The 20,336-nt window shown below is 34.3% G+C and overlaps 8 protein-coding genes across 8 annotated transcripts in view; 4 read left to right on the forward strand and 4 right to left on the reverse strand.

The window, feature by feature from the left end:
- The window catches only part of LOC108972842 (FK506-binding protein 5), a 7,433-nt gene extending 2,272 nt beyond the window's left edge, over nt 1-5,161 (forward strand). The window contains exons 2-5 of the mRNA XM_018939681.1: nt 331-2,751; nt 3,166-3,394; nt 3,533-3,713; nt 3,795-5,161. Coding sequence (XP_018795226.1) covers nt 331-2,751; nt 3,166-3,394; nt 3,533-3,713; nt 3,795-4,755 — 3,792 coding nt within the window. The 3' untranslated portion in view covers nt 4,756-5,161. The remainder of the gene's footprint in view (nt 1-330; nt 2,752-3,165; nt 3,395-3,532; nt 3,714-3,794) is intronic.
- Nucleotides 5,162-6,882: 1,721 nt separating this feature from the next.
- Nucleotides 6,883-8,145, forward strand: LOC108972844 (kynurenine formamidase). Its single transcript, XM_018939683.1, has 4 exons — nt 6,883-7,095; nt 7,153-7,281; nt 7,362-7,575; nt 7,628-8,145. The coding sequence occupies exons 1-4, from the start codon at nt 6,951-6,953 to the stop codon at nt 8,088-8,090; spliced, it is 951 nt and encodes a 316-aa protein (XP_018795228.1). The 5' UTR covers nt 6,883-6,950; the 3' UTR covers nt 8,091-8,145.
- Nucleotides 8,146-8,420: 275 nt separating this feature from the next.
- On the forward strand, nt 8,421-9,562 carry LOC108972845 (coatomer subunit epsilon). Its single transcript, XM_018939684.1, has one exon. The coding sequence runs from the start codon at nt 8,560-8,562 to the stop codon at nt 9,478-9,480; it is 921 nt and encodes a 306-aa protein (XP_018795229.1). The 5' UTR covers nt 8,421-8,559; the 3' UTR covers nt 9,481-9,562.
- On the reverse strand, nt 9,549-10,245 carry LOC108972846 (uncharacterized protein CG9548). The gene is made up of 4 exons (XM_018939687.1): nt 10,130-10,245; nt 9,883-10,073; nt 9,742-9,827; nt 9,549-9,674 (listed from the first exon to the last, which is right to left on the reverse strand). Exons 1-4 carry the CDS (start codon nt 10,179-10,181, stop codon nt 9,668-9,670), a joined length of 336 nt encoding a protein of 111 aa, XP_018795232.1. The 5' UTR covers nt 10,182-10,245; the 3' UTR covers nt 9,549-9,667.
- Nucleotides 10,246-10,579: 334 nt separating this feature from the next.
- LOC108972813 (transmembrane protein 53) lies at nt 10,580-13,861 on the reverse strand. Its single transcript, XM_018939639.1, has 5 exons — nt 13,461-13,861; nt 12,646-13,277; nt 11,597-11,960; nt 11,362-11,502; nt 10,580-11,296 (listed from the first exon to the last, which is right to left on the reverse strand). The coding sequence occupies exons 2-5, from the start codon at nt 13,128-13,130 to the stop codon at nt 11,042-11,044; spliced, it is 1,245 nt and encodes a 414-aa protein (XP_018795184.1). The 5' UTR covers nt 13,131-13,277; nt 13,461-13,861; the 3' UTR covers nt 10,580-11,041.
- Nucleotides 13,862-14,641: 780 nt separating this feature from the next.
- Nucleotides 14,642-16,663, reverse strand: LOC108972827 (probable cytosolic Fe-S cluster assembly factor GI11683). The gene is made up of 6 exons (XM_018939658.1): nt 16,551-16,663; nt 16,389-16,481; nt 15,648-16,329; nt 15,353-15,566; nt 15,130-15,287; nt 14,642-15,067 (listed from the first exon to the last, which is right to left on the reverse strand). Exons 1-6 carry the CDS (start codon nt 16,611-16,613, stop codon nt 14,829-14,831), a joined length of 1,449 nt encoding a protein of 482 aa, XP_018795203.1. The 5' UTR covers nt 16,614-16,663; the 3' UTR covers nt 14,642-14,828.
- Nucleotides 16,664-16,922: 259 nt separating this feature from the next.
- LOC108972829 (2-oxoglutarate and iron-dependent oxygenase domain-containing protein 3-like) lies at nt 16,923-18,446 on the forward strand. The gene is made up of 5 exons (XM_018939660.1): nt 16,923-17,107; nt 17,175-17,634; nt 17,683-17,835; nt 17,897-18,102; nt 18,175-18,446. Exons 1-5 carry the CDS (start codon nt 17,001-17,003, stop codon nt 18,251-18,253), a joined length of 1,005 nt encoding a protein of 334 aa, XP_018795205.1. The 5' UTR covers nt 16,923-17,000; the 3' UTR covers nt 18,254-18,446.
- LOC108972828 (splicing factor 45) lies at nt 18,439-20,122 on the reverse strand. Its single transcript, XM_018939659.1, has 4 exons — nt 19,822-20,122; nt 18,920-19,756; nt 18,690-18,864; nt 18,439-18,615 (listed from the first exon to the last, which is right to left on the reverse strand). Exons 1-4 carry the CDS (start codon nt 19,954-19,956, stop codon nt 18,521-18,523), a joined length of 1,242 nt encoding a protein of 413 aa, XP_018795204.1. The 5' UTR covers nt 19,957-20,122; the 3' UTR covers nt 18,439-18,520.
- Nucleotides 20,123-20,336: the final 214 nt, after the last annotated feature.

The raw sequence follows: 20,336 nt of genomic DNA on the forward strand, positions 1-20,336 counted from the left end.
ATCGGCATACGCCAGCAGCTGTACACTCTTATAGAAGATGGTACCTTCTCTATTTAGTTCTGCAGCTCGAACTATTTTCTCCAGAAGCAGGTTGAAAAATAAAAAAATATGTACATATGTAATTTAAATTAAGTTTATCAAAGAAAGCTTGTCAATATATTAAATGTTTATTTTATAATCAATAAAATTTAATTAATTTCAATTTAAAAATTATAGTTTTAGAGTGGCATTAGTAGAGTTTCGCCCAAATTTTTTATACACGTTTGTAATATTTTCTCATATGCTATAGATTTCTCTGATAATTGTTTAAAAAAATGTTTGTTCTCTTAGGTACCAACAAAGAAAGCGTTTATTGCTCCATCAATTCCAGCCACGATAACACCCATAAAGGGAACCGCCACAAAATGTTCTGCAAATGTGACAACAAATCAACTAAAACATAAAAAAACAAAACCACGTCCAATACCCAGCGGCATAACAATCACACGACGCAGTCCTGTTGATGTTGGTTCATCCAATATTACTAACAGCAATGCTGTTGGCCGAATTACCGTGTCAAATACAGAGACAGCAGCAAAAATTTCGGCGGAAACAGTAGCTGCCACCAGTAAATTAATTTTGTCAAAGACTGCTGCGACAAGTCTTTTAAAAATTAATGCAAATACTGCGATAACCAGTTTGAAGGAAAGACAATCACCCACGCCACCAAGACATTTAACACAAACGCTAAACACAAAACATCACCCACAACAACAACAGATCGTGAACAAACAGCAGCAGCAACAACAACAATTACCACATTTATCACAATTACCACAACTACAGCCATCACCGACTGTGTTACGTAAGCGCTTATCGACAACATCGTCACCTACCCAACAATTGAAAATGCCACTACAGCAACAACCACAGCCACCAAAGTTGCAGAAATCAAAACAGCAACAGCATAATCCGCCAAAATTGCAGCAGCAGCAACTACAAAACCCACAGCACACACTGAAACTTGATTCACAAGTGCGAAAAATAAGTACACCACCCGCTACGATCAGTCCCAGCAACATTACAACAACTTCCACATCAAATACTACGCTGATGCCATTAATATCATCCGTGCAGTCGATGGCAGCTGGCGCCACACCACCGCTTCAATTGCTAGCCACTCCACCACATAGTGCGGCTACAACGTTCAGTGACCATCAGTTGTTCAGTCCAAAATTGATGCATACAACTTGTAGTTTGCCGCCGTCCACATCGGTTACAGCGGCGCGCACACAATTGACCAGCAGCATTAATACAAACATCAACAACAATACGAACAACAGTAGCAATACTAGCAATAGTAATAAAAATATTAATAATAACTTTAAAATTATGTTACCACCAAAAAATAGCAATAACAATGTTGTTAGTGGAAATCTAACTACGACATCGATAGCTTCGGCATCCGCAGCTAGTTTATTAGCCACACCAGTCGCATTGCAACAATCATGTACGGGACCACGCATCGCATATGTAAATAGTCTTGCCACACAAATGAGTCCAACGATTAACAAAGCAAATAGCAATAGTTTGTTAAGTTATCCACCAAAAGTCAAAACTTCGGCAGCACCTATAGTTCCAATAGCAATCACACCGGCCACGTCGCTAGTAACGGTGGGCATGACTACAGCTTCAGCCTCAATTACAACAACACCGGCTTCTACGAATGCACCAGCGGGAGGAGTTCGTCGTGTTAAGCCGACAACATTATTACGTAAAAACGACGAAGCATGGCTAAAACGCGCCGCTACCCCAACGACAACCGGTAAAAATTTTAAAGATGATGATTTAGTATTAGAACTATTGCCTAATATCAACAATACTAAAACGCAACCGCCCACATCAACGACGTTTGTGGAACCAGTTAAAAACGCATCAAAGACTCAATTATTAAAAACTTCCAAAGCGCCAGAGACAACAACAAAATCAACTTTTATTAAATCTACTTTTCCACTGAAAATAGACTTAACAGAATCACCTGAAAAGACAAACACTTCGCTTCGCAATGAAATTATTACAATTTCACCTACAATATCACCGACACAAGCAAAATCGGTGAAAAATAAGTCCAACACTTCAATTACAAACGGCGATGCTAAAATAGAACAACAACCTGATAATGGTACAACTCCGGTTGCTAATGAAAAAAGTGGCAAAACGACTGAAGAGCGACTGCCGCTCACCAGTGATTATGAGGAGTTGTTAAAGGTGTGCCGCGAGGCGGATACGTCGGCGGATATGGAAAAGCTTGTCAAGACGAAATTAATCAAATATTATTATAACGTCCATCCCGATTTCGTGCGTTCTAAAGGCTTTGGCAAGAATTTGCGTACGGTGATAACAAATATACAAGAAGAACCGGATTTAGTGTATTTGCACCTAAAGACAATAGTTGATGAGCTAAAAGTACGTAGTAAGAATAAGGAAACGTTGCTGGAGGTGTCGGTAAAAGACGAAGAGAAAAGTGGTAGCCCAAGTGGTGAGAAGGATAAAGAAAAAGACACTGCTGTTGGCTGCGAGGATAGTGAGCCACCTGTTGAAGACATTAGCAGTACTGGCAATAAACATACCGATGAGCAGATCAAGAAGTTGAATAAAGCGTTGTATATACTTACAAAGCGTATTGAGGTATTAGAGTCTGCTGAGGTGGATTGGGATGAAGAAGATTCCAGTTATCTGCAAGTGGAGCGTTTCAAAAAACGCGCATGTCAGGTATGAAGTATAATATATTGCAAAGTAGAGTAAGTTCACTTTTTGCCACGAAGATTATGCTATAACGCACAAAAAGGAAACGTCAGAGACCCTATTAATTATGTATGTATAAAGATTTTTCTGATTTACTATAGCATATAGCTGACATATAAACTGATCAATCAGACTCAATTTTTTGTATAGAAAACTTTTTTTATATAAAAAGATATCTCAAGGAAATTTTGCAAAGATTATTTTATATGAGGCAGCGCTACAATCTCCGCGCAAAATGTTCAGATTAGACCACTACATCATATAGTTGAAATACAAACTGACCGATCAAAATCGATTTCTTACATGAAAACTTTTTTATTCATAAAATATATAATATATAATAAATAATAATAATTGTTACCATTACATTGTAATCTCTAGATATACGAGAAAATTTGTGATCTTACCGGTGAGAGCAAGAATGCACATCGTTTGGTAAAAAAGCCCATACATTTTAATGGCACAACGTATACGCAGTTCAATAAGACATTGCAGGCGTACATAAATCGCACGAAGGAGTTTCCCGATTATTTCGACGTACTTCGTATGCTCGAGCACTGCAATAGGCAGTATGACTATGCTTTGGCAAATTTCGAAATGAAGCGCATCGGTGAGTCCCCGTCGGTGTTGCAGCCGTAAGCCGTGTAATACTTGTGTTATTGTTTATAAATTATTTTAAAAAGTGGGAAAATAAAATAACGCATTTTTTATTATTGTTTATTATGTTTATTTTTTTTTTTTCGTAAAGCGCATGATGCCTTCGTAAAGGTTGGAAAGTTGTTGCAGTCGCGTCGTAAAACTGATCTCTATGAGACCGTAACACATTTTACAGCACACGAAAAGGATCCGGCCACTATTGATGCATCACTGCAAGCAAAACTAAGTGAGAATCAAAAGAAACGAACACGCATAAGTGACGTCATTGAAAAGTAAGTTGAATATTTTGTATTTTTCTATACAATAACCGTAAAGTTTATTAAAAATTATGCATTTTTTTTATATACTTACAGATATGCGCGTGAACAAGATATGATCAAGGAGGAATTAAAGGAAGCACGTCAGGCAAAAGTTGCGAAGGTCCTAACGAATGAGGATAATGCTGAGGATGACGATGCGGTTGCTAGCACCAGTGCCAATGCGGCGAAAATTGCGGCGTTGCGGAAAAGCAAACACAAAAACGAAAGTGGCGATATTTTAAGTAATAAAGATGGGAGAAAAGACAATGATGACACATTAGATACTGATGAAGACGATGATGATGATGATGAAGATGAGGAGGACGATGAAGAACAAGTGAATGGTAGTGATTTAGAGGCCGATGTAGAGAAGCTAGCTAATGGTATACTGTCAGACGTTGAATCTGATATTGAAATTGTTATAAACAGTTCCACAGAAGAAGCGAAAGAAGAAGTTGAGGAAGATTCTAAAGGACCAGTTAACAAAATTACAACGGAACCTTCACCAACTGATGATGCGGCGAGTACAAAAACGAAAACTGTAGCTAAAGCAGATTTGGTGAACATACAAAAAGCTGTCACAGTTACAAAAACTGTTAGAGAAAGCTCCGCAGCAATACAAACAAATTATACTGTAAATAACAATTTGGTGAGACAAAAGACTGCAGATCCATTAGCCAACGATCAACAAAAGGCCACCATCAATTCAACTATGGCAACAAAGGACATTGATAGCAGACAAACGACGATAGCCATTGCAAATGGGCGTACAAAGCTTGATGTCACACAAAGCAACGCCAATAATCCTACAGCAATAGCGCAAGCAGCAACTATAAAAATTGTTTCCGTTTCCAGCTTAAAAAATGTAAATATTATGGATACTGAAGGCAGTAGTATAGTTAGAAAGGAGACAAATTGCACTACGGTGCAGACGAAAACCCCAAACACAACAGTGAAAGAAATAAAAAAACAACGCACAGTGGCAGAAATAGTAATTTCCGATGAGGAATCGTAGTTATGGCTGAAAGCGTTGCAACAACTTACTTAAGTTGATTGCACAAAAGCTACTAAATATATTGTGTGTGTGTATATATAGAGGGCATAGTAGCATAGCTATTGTTTAACATTAAGGTGAAATTAATTTATTTAATTTGCAAACCAAATAGTTTACAGCGCTACTCTCATGTAGAAATCTAACTTAGCCGATTTGTACAATGGTGTACATTTTTAAGAACAACTTAAACTAAACATAATTCCAAAAACTTGCTATCCCAATTAATTCTAGTTATTCAACTTTTATTAATTCATTTGAATATGTACTTTGCCATACCTGCAATATATCTTGCAACTCGAATTACTTTTTTTTTTTGTGCGAAAGTTGCTAAATATCTCTTTCGAAGCGCGGAACCGTATACTTACTATATATATGTAGGTTGTAAATAGACTTTAGGATCACACATATACATACATACGTATACTTTTGTTAAACAATTTTTTATATAAAGAAATCGTGACATATTTATTTATTTCACTTAATTAAGCTGTTTTCGTGATAGGCCTGAGCAAAAAAAATTATATATTTTTACAGAATTCGAACGTACTCAATTTTGCATTTGTTATTGCTATTATACTTTTTCATAATAATATAGTAGCGATCATGTGCGGTGTGGATATGTTTGTTACATTTGACACATCCATCTTTATATTGCGCGTAGGCACTAAAAATGTAACTGAAAAATTAAATTTGGCAAAAATTTGGCAGTTATGTCCATACTAATGTAACAATAACAAAAAAAAATTTTTTAACTGTAAATTGTAAATTAACGTAAAAATTTAAGTAATTAATCATAAATTAAAAGAGAAAACAAACACATTAAAATAATATGCAGTGAGAATGCAGGTGCCGAGCGAACAAGTGTTAAGTAAATGTATTCTCTATGTCTAAATATAACTACAAATTATTTGTACGTCAAACATAATCTACTATATACTTTAATGTGTCTAACATGTATTAGTTATAATTAATATGTATAAAGAAAGCATATATTTTTTAAAATCTCTTTAGGCCTAAGCACATTTGATCGTATGCGTAATTATTTCAAACACTAAACGGCAATAAATTTTAAGAATTTATATATACAATATAGATATTTAAATTGTTTTACTTTTCAACAGTAAATTCCAATTATTTGCAATAAAAGCAAAGAATAACATTTACTTCGGCTGCACCAATAAGAGGCTCGACAGTTGCATTTCTTAAAACATCAAAAGCTCTTTCATGTATAGTGGCCCGAACTGTACAATTTGTTCCGAAATTGCAATGTTGAACTGCACAATAATCTGTGCAAAATTTGTTGAAGATGTCTAGTCAAATAAAAAATTGTTTCCTACGAGCACTTAATTTTGAGCAGTTAGTTTGTATTGCAGCTATATCATATAGTGATGCGATATTGGCAAATGATCGGCTTCTTGGTCAAAAAACGATAGCGCAAAATTTCAGTTCAATATCTAAAAAATTAGGGAGTAGTTTTCATAAATACAGACAAACACGGCCAAATCGATTCAGTTGATCACTGTATACTCTTCATAGGGTATAAAAATAAAAATTGTCGCCAAATTTTAACAGATAATGCAAAAACCGGTATGATAAGAAAAATATACATATGTATGTATATGTATATGTATGTGGCCGCATCAACTATGCATATGTATATGGTAATTTTACACCAGTCATGCATTCTATCGTTCCTGAGATTTGTGTCTGTCTGGCAAAGAATCTACAAATCGTTATTTAAAATGCAAAACAACGTATCATCATTCGAAATTGAGTTTCTATTGCTTACGATCCACTACATATGTATATGTATGTAAATATTATAAACGTTTAAGCTTCCACTCTCCCATATATCCAATATCTAACAATTTTATAACCAAAACACATATTTTGTTTCAATATGAGTGGTTTCTATTATATCGTTTTTACTTCACTTGTAAATTTATGAAAAGTGATGTTACGTTATTTTGCATTTTAGATGTTGATATGCATGTGTATATATATGCATGCTTTGACTACAACTATGTGTATGTAGTAAATTTGCACCAAACATGCACTCTAAGCATATATGCTTAGATTGATAAGGCTTCTTTAAAGATTTCAGAAATTTTAAGAGCATTATTAAGTAGTGACTGCAGCTGGTGTAACAATTAGAAATGTATACAATAAATGGTGGTGGTGAAAGAAATGCAATTGATTTGAGTAAGGAATATTCACCCACAAAGAATTCAAAGCGTTTTTTAGAAGCCGAGGAGCCTGATAAAGCAGTAATCGAGCATTTTCTAAAGGTCACAACGGAGCGTGGGTGCTTTGATTATATACTTATAATCCATATATAGTCAAAACTTTTATTTTTAGAAACTGAATCGGCACTCGCAAAATATAAAGTTCGCCGTGATGTTTCTTATGGAAAGAGCTTTAAAAGCAATAAAAACAGTACAGTAGATAACCGAATTGTAGACATATATTATAAGGATACGGAAAACGGTATGATATGAAGAAAAAATATATGAATTATACTAATCTTACTTTTTTATGTGTACATACATATGTATGTATGTATACAGGGACACCAATTTTCGTTTATATACACGGTGGCTACTGGCAAGAATTGGATAGAAGTACTTCTGGTTCTTTCGTAGAACCTTTAGTGGAACAAGACTTTCGTGTAATTGCAGTTGATTACAATTTATGCCCCTCCGTGTCACTCGCCACACTTAACGAACAATTTAAACACTTCTTTGAGTGGTTGTACGCATATGCAAGCGATACTAAAGCGAGGTATCTTAAAATGAAAATTTGTTCACTTTTAACTTGTTATTTAAATTTTCAGTAAAATATCAATAAGTGGTCATTCAGCTGGTGCCTACATGATGACGCTATTGTTCAATAACAGCTTACTAAGATTACCTTTTGTTGACAATACGGTGTCGTTTTTCTTGATCAGTGGCGTTTTTGATTTACGTGAATTATGGAATTTGCCAAGCGTTAACCCGGCGAACATATTGAACTTGGATTTAGTAAGCGCCGAAGAACTCTCACCAATTTGTTGGAAATTGGATGAAGAATTCATCGAGTTAGCGAAACAAATACAAATACGTATACACGTTTTAGTAGCGGAAAATGACAGTGAAACATTTAAAGGACAGTCTCTAGCATTTACAAAGAAATTGAGAGAGACTGGTCTAGAAATCGAATTTAAATTATTTGAGGGCTATGATCATTTTGATATAATAGAAAATGTGCCTGTGAAAGGTTCAGAGATAAATACATACTTACTAAAACATTTAGTGTAGTAAATAACTGAAGGCGATGTATAATAGAAAACTCCACAATAAAAACAAAATCAAATTAAAAGTTAGTGTAAGCATCTTCATTCTTGCTCTGGCTTTACGTTTTATTTAACAATTATCTAAAAATATGAAGATCACAAGCCAGTAAATTTAGCAAAAACTAATTTCCAAGGAAATATCTTTATTTGTAATTACAAAGATCTTTTTGGGTTAATTTTTTTTATTTAATTGATTTAAAACATATTGTGCATAACTTTGTATAAGCATAGTAATAGATATATGTATATGTCTATATATTCAGCAAAAACAAATTATTATACACCCTGTTTTAAAATGTGCCATGATTGTGAATAGCCAATTTGAATTGACACTACATTGACATTGTTTTTGTTACACGTCATTTGGGACCAAATTATATTGAACACCGAAAAATAATAAATTTTCATTAATATTCAAAACAATTATTACCATAATGAGCAAAGCAGTGCAAAACGAAGAAGACACCAATTCTACATTATTTTACGCACGAAATGAATACTATATCGGAAATTTTATGGGCTCTATTAACTTTGTGCTTCCCGAACAAGGTACTGCCACCATAGAGCTACTCTCGTATATGTACCTCTCATACTTGGCTATCGATTCTGGCCGCCTCATCGCAACTGATATAAAGGAGAATAACAGCACTGCTTTACTAGCATTACGTTATGTGAATGAAGCCTTTGAACAGCCTGCAAAAATTGAAAGCATACTTGACAAGCTAACTGATAAAGTTGCTAGCGAAGAGGATGAAACTAATATTTGGCATATCGCCACCGCCATTGTTTATTGCTATGATGGACAATTTGAAAATGCCTTAAAAATTTTACATGGATCAACAAACCTTGAGTCAATGGCTTTATCTGTACAATGTTTATTGAGATTGAATCGTATTGATTTGGCAAAACAACTGGTAGCTAAAATGCAAGAAATCTCAGATGACGCCACCTTAACACAGCTGGCTCAAGCATGGATTGCACTAAGCCTTGGCACTGAACAGATGCAAGATGCATTCCATATTTTTCAAGAATTTTGTGAAAAACATAATCCAACACCATTGCTTCTAAATGGTCAGGCAGTCGTCCACTTGGGTTTGGAACGGTATGAAGAAGCAGAAGCTGTTTTACGTGATGCTTTGACTAAAAAGCACAATGATTACGATACACTAATCAACATGATGGTGCTGGCCCACTTGACTGGAAAGTCGCATGAAACGATTGCTCGTTATTGGGAACAATTGAAACAATTTCATCCAAAAAGTGAATTTGTTACCGATTTAGAAAAGAAGTCAACAGAATTCGATAAACTTTGTTTACAGTATTCACTGAGTGGAGACGAAGCTGTGCAAGCATAAAATTATTAAACTTAAACTATTACTCTAATCGTACTTGTATGCATTTCAAATAAAAAATAAAGTAGTAATCATTTTAGATGAATTCACATTTTTATTCTTTGATTTGAGGTATATTATATGTCTGTTTGCTAAATTTATATATTTTGTGGATTAAAGTATAAAATATAGGAAATTATAATATCCAATGCTAATAGCTGAAAATAAAACATTAAAAAATACGTTAGTAATGAAGGAAGAATTTAAAAATGTAACTACACATACTTTTGCTTAAAACCATATTTTTTCCTTTCGTAGAACAGATCTGTTTTAGAGCTTCCAAGATTTACAATTTTGGGACAACCATCGCGCTAAAAAATTGTTATTGTATTGCATGTTAAATTCCACGTATGTATGAACACTTACGTCTTTTTCCTGTATTGTGCACTCTTTACAATAATAAGCATCGGAAACACCTGGTCCGCCACAAATAACACAACGCCCCTGATAAGATCCGTAATTACATTCATCGCAAATACGTACTAATGTGCATGGTCGAACATAGGAATCACAAATAACACATTTGCCATCACATTTTTCGCACAATCGGCCGATAGCTATATATTTAAATAAACATTACAAAACTTAAAATCTTTAAAAATTTAAAACTTACCAACTCCAGGTTGCTTACGACAAAAGATTAAATCTGGATGATGTTTAGCCATTTATTTAATTTTAATAGACCTAATATATTTGTTTACCTTTAGCGGTTGGAATTGAGTGTATAATAAAAAGGTTGCAGGTTGCTACAAAAGTTGCTAGTGAAACGATTGTAAATGGAACACAAAAGAAGGTGTATTTCTTCCAAAACATTCTTCTCAGGAAACGTTTATATTTTTATATACTAATTTATTTTTTAAAGATACATTAACAGTGAAAGAGATAACTTTCTTCCTAGGCAAAGATTAGTTAACACTAGTAAAACTATATATACATTTATATTAATATTTTGATTTCGTATCTAACCAAAAAGTTATTCCGAACAAGTCAGTTGCTACAACATATATTCACCTTAAAATTTTTCCTGCGGAACAGGCATTTATTTAAATTCATTCACTTATACTTAAAGCCATATACATAACTTTTGTTCAGTAAGTAAGCAAGTAAGTATTTATATTAAATAGGAAAATATTTAATTGTACGTGTTTGAATAAAACGATTTGAAATCCACTCATACAAGTGTCAAATCTATAATTTGTTTTTGTGTTCGTCTATAAGTATCACAATTTGAAGGTTTACTACATAAACTAATAATACTTTTGTGATCAAAAAGTAATAAAGCTATATTTTTGCTTTCGCTTTAAATAATCAAATAGTAAAATTATATTCTAGTTAGTAACGCAGATTATTTATTTTATATTGTGCACTAACAATATTAAAATATTGCAAAAGTATGTAAGCTGCTCACACATACTTCATCTTTCCAGATGCTACTTTCGATCAATACTTCACACTCGTGATAACTAAAAAGTTGAAATTAAGTAATTTATCCGCGTTATAAATAACGGTTCATATAATATTTTCTTTAATCATATTTAGAGGAATTAGCACCCAGTATAGAACGAATTGAACTGGTTGGTGAGCCACTGTCAGTGACCGTCTCCAAACCATTACCGCCCTTATAAGGCCGTGATAAACAATTGTTGATAAATGAACATACGCAATGGATGTACTGTGACGGATATTTTGTAAAAATTTTTACATGTTCGGCATCTTCAAAACATGCAGCTGATACATCCACACCACGCTCTTGTCGTATTTTAATAAATTTTTCAATGTCCTGCATTCAAAAATTCGTATAAAATTATTATTATATAAAAAATTAGATTGATGTGAAATACGTACCTGATAAGGAATCACTACGTCTCCCTTTGAATAAACAAACAATTGTGGAAATTGTGTGGCCTCGTTTTTCAAATCGCTAAAGGGATTTGTTTGTACCGGTTCAGATTTGAAAAACAAACTTTTAAAAGCGGCAAACGTTTCCTAGTAAATATTATATTTTATAAATCATGATAGCATAATATTTGCAGTTATTTAAACCAGAAAAATGCCGTGCTCGTGTGTTTAGCCTACTCACCTCAACAAACCACATAATGCTTAAAGTTAAAGTTATAATTAGTGCCGTTACAGAATGGCATTTCTTCCGCTCTTTTCCATAAATTGCTGTCACAGCACGATATAAGCCCAAAATGCGACGCTCACCAGGTGCAGAATCAAAAATCATGCCACGTATTTGTATGGGCGTCTTATGTTTACGCATAGCTAACGATATGTGTTGATAAAGGTAAGCGCCGCCATTCGAAAATATATGCACAATCACCGGATGTGAATCAAAATTCATATCATACATTAGTTTCAGTATTTTTTCACCAATAGGAATCATTGCGGTGCGTTTCCAAAAGAGCGTATCCACTGGAGCCGTATAACGAACGGTAATTAAGCTAAAAGGAAATTCATTTTGTGAGTGAAATAAAACTCGAAAGGTGAGCTAAATAGAGTTTATATTAATAAATTAATAAATTGGCCGCAACAAAATAAATTGATGTAATTATTATGTACAGAAAACGAATGTAGGTATAGTAATTAACTTAAGAACTTAAGTGTTGGGAGATCGAGAACAACTCCCATATGCCTGAAGGCAGTTCGCGGGGTTTCGGAACTTTGCAACATTTTTTTTTTGCAGATTTTTTCTTCCAATAACATGTTACCATTATGAATTAATATTATTTCATAACAATATTGCATGTAATTTGATAATTTACAATTATGTATGTTCCGGCATGTTGTTGTTGTTGTAACGATTATCAGTCCCCGTTGGGATGGTGAGGGTTATCAGTGTTGTCGTCGATGTCATCTAACGGGATATGTTCCGGCATACTTCTCAGCGTTCAAACCAATTAAAAAAAAATTCTAGATTCACATCAATGTTTTTCAGTATGCTCCAAATGATCATTATCAAATTATCATATTCATATGTACAAACGTACTCGAGTACATGAGACGTCATCAAAAAATATATATACATATGGTAAAAGAAATAAACAACATATAATAAAATAATGAATATAATGAATGTTTGACATTCTAAGTGCGAAATATAGGAAATCTCCCCATCTCATCACTTACCCACGGTCTTCATATATCTTCGAATATTTCATTAGGTAACGATCCTGACAGCCGGCCCAACCGAGCAACATGACGATAGGAACATTTGAATCATTGTATACAAATACGAAGTCCGAATCGCCCGTATCCATTGCATCGCTGCGATAATTTGGTGTGGGAAATTTGATGAAATACTCCAAATTATCCTCATTCTGTATAGCGTCACTATATTGTTGTTGCTGCTGTTGTTGCCGTTGAGCCACCTGCGAGCGCTTTGGTGAAGCATTTTCTTTACGTTGTGATTGCTGTTGATTTTGAGAATTATATTGATTTGCGGGCATAATGCGTTTATTCGGTGCAGCAGAATCCAGACGTCGGATAGTGGATGCACCTCCTTTTTGCTTGGCACCTTCCATGGGTGGTATTGTTGGGTTTGTTGAGGCAGCAGTGACAGCGGCGACTGCCGGCACACCATACGAATGATTAAAAGAATTCTGTGCGGCCATTCTTGTTTCTTATATAGATGATTTCTAATAACTTTTAAGTACACTGTAATTCGGTTGATAAATTGTTTTGGAATTTTCTTTTTTGGCAAGAGACCACAAATTTTCTTACTTTATTTTTCAGTTGCAATATATATTTTGCAATTAGTACTGAAAGGAAAAAAAAAAGTTTGGAAATTAAAAGTTTTATATTTGACATAAAAAACGTTTATGTACATATGTATTCATATTTTATGTACTATACATAAATAAAATTAGCTAGCACTTTATTGATAGAAATATTAATACAAACGTACGATTTAGTTACATATATCTTCATTTAAATATATTTACCTAGTCGAACTTTTAGCTTTAAGATTATTTAAATATTTCTATTCAAATTGTTTAAACGATTTCTTTTATTGATTTTAATAATATATGCTTGTTTTGAAATTGAAGTTACGTTATGGCAAAACGTGTAGCGTTTTTCCTTTTCTAAATCAATTATTACTCAATCATTCGATTCCAGGTAATTTCGATTTTCCGCAGCGTCGTTGCAATTTCACATAGCCTACTTTTAGGAGGCAGCAAACACAAATTTGTAGTTGCTAAGTTTATATTTCCCGTTAGTTCCGTATCCTGGGATACTTTTTTTTTTTTTAAATTTTAATAAATTGTCTTCGAAATATCCTCGCATTAACTTAACCTTACACTTTCGCCGCAAATATTAAATATTCACTAAACGTCTGCATCAATTTAAGTCCTGCAAGTGTATGTGAATAATCTTGACCTTCTTACTGTCAAACTTCTTCACCCCTTTCAAACCCACATCCCATTAGAAAGCCGACAGTTATTGCTGCCACACAATCACCACATATAATAAATAACTTTTTGGGCAGAGTTGAAATTATTTATTTTTCCCATTACATACCCCCAAATTAACTTTTGAATTACCTTTTTTTAATGCTCACTAAACAGCGTTCATTAGCACATACATATATGTATGTATATATAAGTTACAATTATTTATAAATCTACATAAATATATATACTTTGATTTAGATCTAGCGTATGTGTGTGTGAATAAGACTACCTAAAACCGCTACCAATAATGAAATTATTAACTTGCTTACGTGGTTTTGGACAAAATTCCTGTCACCATTATCACCAAGGTAGCAGTGTAGCTGTGAATCAGAAATGTGTTGACTGTGTCGACACCTACTAACTATATTGAAATAAAACAATTAGACGAACAACAACTCCAATCATGTTTTGTGAATTCGTCATATGGGGGCATATGTAAATAGTGAAACATAAATTATTGCACATGCGCCAAAAGTAGTAATTCATTGAAGTTTCCATGACATTCGTAAAACTTACCAAGGAAAAAAATAGCTTTGGTTGGCCCATATGCACATGCATACTCAGTTAGTTCTTATGATAACAAAATAGTATATACTATAACATTACACGCGGAAAACAAACTTAAAAGCTGTAACTTATCCCTTCTAAAGCAGCCAATAACAAACTTAGACTATCGTTTCTCCGGGATATTTATTTTAAAAAAATCTTATGAGAATTGCTAAAAGTAACGAATGTTAATAAAATTTTACTTTTATATTTAGAAACCATTTTATATAATTTTTATTACTTTAGATACCTCTTAAAGTGTAAATCCACATACAATACCACGATTAAGCATTTATGTCAAAGTATTTGCATTCACCATTTAATATTAAGTGCAGTATTCATTTTTTCCACGGCATGGTAGCTGGTGTGTAATAACATTTTCGCTTTGTCAGTGTGTGCACCATCGAAGAATTTATTGTAAATTTGCCTTGTATCTTCATTTTCTGGTCTAGATTTCGGCAACTGTTTGTAAAGCTCTTCTAACTGTTGATTCAATTCATGTATTGGAACGCCTGTGGGTGGTCGCACTTGTGCACCACCATTAATACAACCTAAAATGAAATGAGAATTTATAAATTATTTAAAATAAACATGTTAAATAAATAAATCTTACCAGAAGGACAGGCCATGACCTCGACGAAATCGTATGGCGCTTTTCCACGTTTAAGTTTTTGTACCAAATTTTGTATGTTGCGGAAACCATTAGCAATGGCAAACTTAAGTACTACCTGACCATCATGTTGTAAGGAAATTTCACGAAAATCTGGATTTCTAATATTTAAGGCAAACAAATTTTAATCTATATACTAATTTTTGGCATTAATTTAATAACATACCTCAAATTTTTATACTCCAGTACTTCCACATCTTCATCAAAGAGTTCTTTAGCAGCGTATTTAAAGACGTGGTCTGCATATCCACCTGAAGTGGAAAATTCGTGCGCCCATACTGAAGCTTCTGGCGTCCTAGAGTACCATGGCCAGTCAATTTCTAATGGTGTATACATATCCAACGGTGTATCAGCACTTACAAGCATTTGCTCAATTTCAACTGAAAACAATCAAAAATTTAATATAAAAATGTTTTTAATACATTGACATGTATAAAAATGAGATTATTTGATTCACTTACTTGACGTAATAACGCAATCCACATCACGCGAGTTGTTTGCATCACTGTAGAAGTCCTCGCGTGAAGCTTCCAACTTCTTGTCATAGCATGGCATTACTGTTACATGATATATTCGCTCTGCCGCACAATCTAATTTTCTTGCTAACCATTGTTTCACCAGAACCCCCATTATTTGCTGCGGCGAACGGGTGGTAGCAATATAAGGCAAAATGAAATTACCATGCGTTTTCTCTGCATAACAAACCCAACCCGGACAAGAAGACGAAAGCATTGGCAGAGGTGTTACTGCGGCTGTGTCCCCGCTTTTGGAGTCACGAAAACGCTCGACGAATTCGTTACGACACTCAAGCAAAGCTAGGTCGTCTGCAATTTTTGTGTTCAGCACATAATCCGCACCCAGCGAGCGGAAATAGCCACTTAAATGTTTGGCGGCTTCCGCCGGATTTAAGTTGTAACGATGGGCTAAGCTAATTACAGGCTGTGGTGAAATTGTTACAACAATGGTACTCACGCTTTCGCTGGCATTTTGGTTTTTTAATGCTTTATTTTCCTGGAGCACTCTTAATAGTTCCTCTTGACTTTGTTGGGTAATAAGTACACCTTCGGCTGATGTGATACAACCGGAGCAAGCGAGACAATCCTGCAGTGTTATTTCTACTTTTTGCAGTTTTTGCTTACCAGTCTGTAGCAAATAAAATATAATATATAGATAAACGAAAATGAAAAGTCTTATATACATACCTCAGTTTCTTCATAATAACCATCGCCCTGTATGGTAATTTTAGCACCAGTTTTCGACTTGGTCTTTTCTATGGGAACTGGCTTGACGCATTCCTGTTATTTGTTATATTTGTCAAGATTTTTTTTTTTTTAAATAAGGATATGTTAATTAAATATTCTTGCCTGTGAAGGAGTAATGAAATCATCCAGATCAGTTAATTGTAGCGCTCCACTGAAACGCGACATCCTTTCACTGTGTTTATCAGTAGACAGTCGGGAAGTTACAGCAAATTACCTAGCTCTTATCGTCAGCTGTTTTCCATATGACCAACAGGGTGGCCAGAGCTGTTATTGCGCCTATATGTATGCGTAAAATACGTTAATAAAAATTAGGAAAAAAATAAAAATAATGTAATTTTAATACTTAAAAAATATAACCTACAAAATCAGTTAAAAAAATAAAATCACTCTATATTCTTTCATATTTTTTTAAAATTACTCAAACTATTACAGTTCTGCAGGCACTGGACAAACTATTTACACATACACTACACATGCACATATGTAGTCTATTAAGTTTGTAACTATTGTAGAATAGCAAATCACTTGAAAACACTCTAAACTGCCATAAAAATGACGACAAGTTCTTTGAGACAGAGAAACAATGGAAATAAGCAAAAGGTGGATCAAAATGTTAGCCCTACCACGAATGGTGGCACTACAAATCTTCAGAGTAAACTGTAAGTTTTTATTTAATACGTTAGTATATTAAAATATTTATTGATTTTTCACTTTGAACAACATTAGAGCAAATATTAGTGCCGAATTGCAGCATGCGACTCAGGCTTCAACACATCGTTTATGGACTCGGGCAGTGATAGCAACTTCTGTGATGATTGTTGTTTATTTTTATTCTCAGCAACATAACAGCAACGAAACAAAATTTGCCTTAATTAAAGAGAAACTGTTATTGCGGATACAGAAATTTGAATGTTCAAAAAGCTACAAAGCGGAGATACGTCGATATCCGAACTGCGTACCAAAGAAGTGTGGTCGCTTTGTCAGTGATCAGCTGGTAGAGGAAGATGAAGTGGATAAGCTCTTAAATCTGGCGCGTACCATATTGTCTATGGCGGGCTCATCTGGAGGTGCTTCCATTTTAAACTTACACACTGGGGCTCTTTCATATAAGGAACAATTCGTTAATGCGTATCGTGTGCCAAAAGTAGTAGCCGAATTAAAAGAGCACCATTTAACGATTTATAATGTAAGTATGTACTATAACTCTTAATACGACATTAACATAATTTTTTAGACTGTCAAAAACAAAATTAAAAAAGCTATAGCCGAGCAATTTGAAATACCTGCTGAAAGTCTTTATCTAACGGATCCCACGTTTTTTTCACGACTAACAAACGCAACCGCTAGAACAATGAATGATGAATATTGGCATGAACATATAGATAAGGCAAGTTAATAAATGTAATTAAAATAAGAAAGTGCCAAGAGGTTTCGTTTTTTTTTTTCAGGATACTTATGAATCTTTTCACTATACGTCTTTACTTTATTTGAACACATATCAAAAAGATTATAAAGGAGGTCGTTTCATTTTCATTGATGGCAGCAATGGAAATCTGACCAAGTCAGCAATTGAACCGAAAAAAGCTCGAGTTAGCGCATTTACTTCGGGTGCTGAAAATTTACATCACGTTGAACAAGTTACCGAAGGAGAAAGGTATTTTTTGGTATTTTTATCTTATAATCACTTACTTAAATACTTTTTCTACTTATATTTTGTATGTCCCAGATATGCTATTACCATTTCATTTACTTGTGATCCCGATCGGGCGATATCCGACCTCCACATAAAGACCCCCAATTTATAAAATTAAAGTATTAAAATAAAAATATTAAGACTAAATAGAAAATGAGAAAGTAGACAATGTTAAAAGTTAGAATTACACATACATATTAACTAGTAAAATGCTCTGGAAACACAAAAATGCGCAACAACTTATACCACCCTAAAAATTATCTACCATAGTTTTGAATTTAAATGAATCCCAATTAATAAAAGTTTAATGGTTGTTATTATTTAATTTACTGTAGAATTTTACAAATAAATCCTAATAGATAATATATTCTTAATCAATTTAGTGTAATTGAAAACTTTTGAATTTGTCGAAATTGTAGAAACCAGCGCGCACTTGACGTCCACCAAAGAAACGTCCATTCAAATCAACTACCGCTGTTAAACAAAAATTTATATTTTAAGTAAATATTTAGTAATAAAGAAGTTACTTAATATAAGATTATGTTTACCTTTAATGGCGCTTTCGATTCGTTTAAATTCGACGAATATTTTCACTGCTTCTTCTGGGGTCGTGCCAAATGCCTCGTGTATTATAACATTTGCTACATCGCCATATTTAGTATTGCATTCGTCTTTAACTTCAGGTTCCAAATCTTCATCAACATCTCCTGGACCGACCATATTCTATAATAAAGAGAGAAATTAAAACTATTTTCTTTAGACTTTGCATAGAAATCACCCGTAACAAAACCACTTTGCTGGGCTCTTTCATGATTTCTGTAATGCTAGGTTCAGGCGGTGGGACTTCAGCAACGGCTTGTGCTAATGTTAGGGAGGGCGTGCTTGGGGCTGGTGTTGCTGGTGGTGCCATGGTTGCAGGTGGACTGTTAGGGGCTATTGGTGGTGGCAAAAACACATCCTTTTCATGTATTATGCGACCACCACGCTTTGAAGTCTTTTCCACCTGCAAGGCCATAGACATACCCTGCTCCTGTTTGCCCAGTCCCTGACCATCTTTAAAGCCGTATTTTGCCATAATTTTTGCAGCAACAGAGCTTGCGGAGTAGGGTATGGTTACGTTTGAAGAGCCATCACCGTTTTCGTTGTTAATAGAAATTTCTTGCAGCGAAGGTGGTGGCGCAATTGCAGCACCGCCTTTACTGGACACAGATCCTTGAGGAGGTGGACTGTAATTCTCTTCTTCAGTTTGACGCTGACCAAAACCGGAAAACTTAACAGGCGGTGATGAATCTCGTGTGCTATTTCGGCCGCGACCACGTTTTCGTTCACTACTTCGTCCACTGCCTGTACCACCACTTCCTTTATGATCTTTCTCTTTATTTTGATTTTTGTCCTTTAATTTTTCATATTCATTCGGCCACGCCGGGTCATATTCATCTACAAAATCCCAGCAATCATCTGATTTTGCATTTTCAATTACTGGCTCCAAAGGTTTGGCAGTAATAACTGGTTTAGGCGTCAATAGAGGTGTTTCTATTTTCGTGTTGCTCAAATGGTTCGCTTCTGCTTCTGCTGCGATTTTCTTTGCTCGCAAGTTGACCACTGGTGTCATCAGCTGCTTGATATTATTACATTTTAATAATATTAAAAATGGACAATATATAGATATGCAAAGTTTACCGGTTTTTTGGGTGGCTCTTTTGGTCCTTGTGCCTTTTTAATGGCCAATTGTGTTTGCAGCATTTTGATACCTGATGACCAGCCGTCAATTTGGCTGGCCCGCGGTTTGGTGTCAATATCATCGTACAAGTCCATTATTATTATTAACTTTATTAATAAATTACATATGACACAAAATCCAATAAGTTAACCGATGAAAATCTACCTCCTATAGACCAAAGTTGACATTTCTGTTTATAGCGTAAAGACAAAAATTTGGTAGCCCGTTCAGAGCATAGTTGCCTTTTTTAAGAAATATAATTTTAAAACGGGAATTTATGCATTTGAAGCGTCATATTATTAGTGTTATTAGAAATAAAATAGCATATTATGTACTGAAAGAAATTATGATATTTGATATTTCGTATATAAATAATTTTATTTGGGTTTTTGTTTAAATTTGAAAATAATCAACTATTGAAATAATTGCTTATACATGCCGTTGTCATGTTAGTATCTAATGCAGTACGATGTTA

This window comes from Bactrocera latifrons, unplaced genomic scaffold (assembly GCF_001853355.1).
Source record: "Bactrocera latifrons isolate USDA-ARS-PBARC rearing strain unplaced genomic scaffold, ASM185335v1 scaffold_43, whole genome shotgun sequence".
Lineage (NCBI taxonomy): Eukaryota > Metazoa > Arthropoda > Insecta > Diptera > Tephritidae > Bactrocera > Bactrocera latifrons.

Coding starts and splice junctions, on each gene's coding strand:
- LOC108972846 (XM_018939687.1), bottom strand. CDS start 10,181: ATGGCTAAACATCATCCAGATTTAATCTTTTGTCGTAAGCAACCTGGA. Junction 10,074..10,129: donor TCGTAAGCAACCTGGAGTTG/GTAAGTTTTAAA, acceptor TTAAATATATAG/CTATCGGCCGATTGTGCGAA. Junction 9,828..9,882: donor GCACAATACAGGAAAAAGAC/GTAAGTGTTCAT, acceptor ACAATTTTTTAG/CGCGATGGTTGTCCCAAAAT.
- LOC108972829 (XM_018939660.1), top strand. CDS start 17,001: ATGACGACAAGTTCTTTGAGACAGAGAAACAATGGAAATAAGCAAAAG. Junction 17,836..17,896: donor GGCATGAACATATAGATAAG/GCAAGTTAATAA, acceptor TTTTTTTTTCAG/GATACTTATGAATCTTTTCA. Junction 18,103..18,174: donor CAAGTTACCGAAGGAGAAAG/GTATTTTTTGGT, acceptor TGTATGTCCCAG/ATATGCTATTACCATTTCAT.
- LOC108972845 (XM_018939684.1), top strand. CDS start 8,560: ATGAGCAAAGCAGTGCAAAACGAAGAAGACACCAATTCTACATTATTT.
- LOC108972813 (XM_018939639.1), bottom strand. CDS start 13,130: ATGGCCGCACAGAATTCTTTTAATCATTCGTATGGTGTGCCGGCAGTC. Junction 11,961..12,645: donor AAGATATATGAAGACCGTGG/GTAAGTGATGAG, acceptor ATTTCCTTTTAG/CTTAATTACCGTTCGTTATA. Junction 11,503..11,596: donor GCATTATGTGGTTTGTTGAG/GTGAGTAGGCTA, acceptor AATATTTACTAG/GAAACGTTTGCCGCTTTTAA.
- LOC108972828 (XM_018939659.1), bottom strand. CDS start 19,956: ATGGACTTGTACGATGATATTGACACCAAACCGCGGGCCAGCCAAATT. Junction 19,757..19,821: donor AAGAGCCACCCAAAAAACCG/GTAAACTTTGCA, acceptor AATATCAAGCAG/CTGATGACACCAGTGGTCAA. Junction 18,616..18,689: donor AATCGAAAGCGCCATTAAAG/GTAAACATAATC, acceptor TTTGTTTAACAG/CGGTAGTTGATTTGAATGGA.
- LOC108972844 (XM_018939683.1), top strand. CDS start 6,951: ATGTATACAATAAATGGTGGTGGTGAAAGAAATGCAATTGATTTGAGT. Junction 7,282..7,361: donor TTATAAGGATACGGAAAACG/GTATGATATGAA, acceptor GTATGTATACAG/GGACACCAATTTTCGTTTAT. Junction 7,576..7,627: donor GCAAGCGATACTAAAGCGAG/GTATCTTAAAAT, acceptor TTAAATTTTCAG/TAAAATATCAATAAGTGGTC.
- LOC108972827 (XM_018939658.1), bottom strand. CDS start 16,613: ATGTCGCGTTTCAGTGGAGCGCTACAATTAACTGATCTGGATGATTTC. Junction 16,482..16,550: donor ATTTCATTACTCCTTCACAG/GCAAGAATATTT, acceptor AACAAATAACAG/GAATGCGTCAAGCCAGTTCC. Junction 15,288..15,352: donor CTGGAGTATAAAAATTTGAG/GTATGTTATTAA, acceptor CTTAAATATTAG/AAATCCAGATTTTCGTGAAA.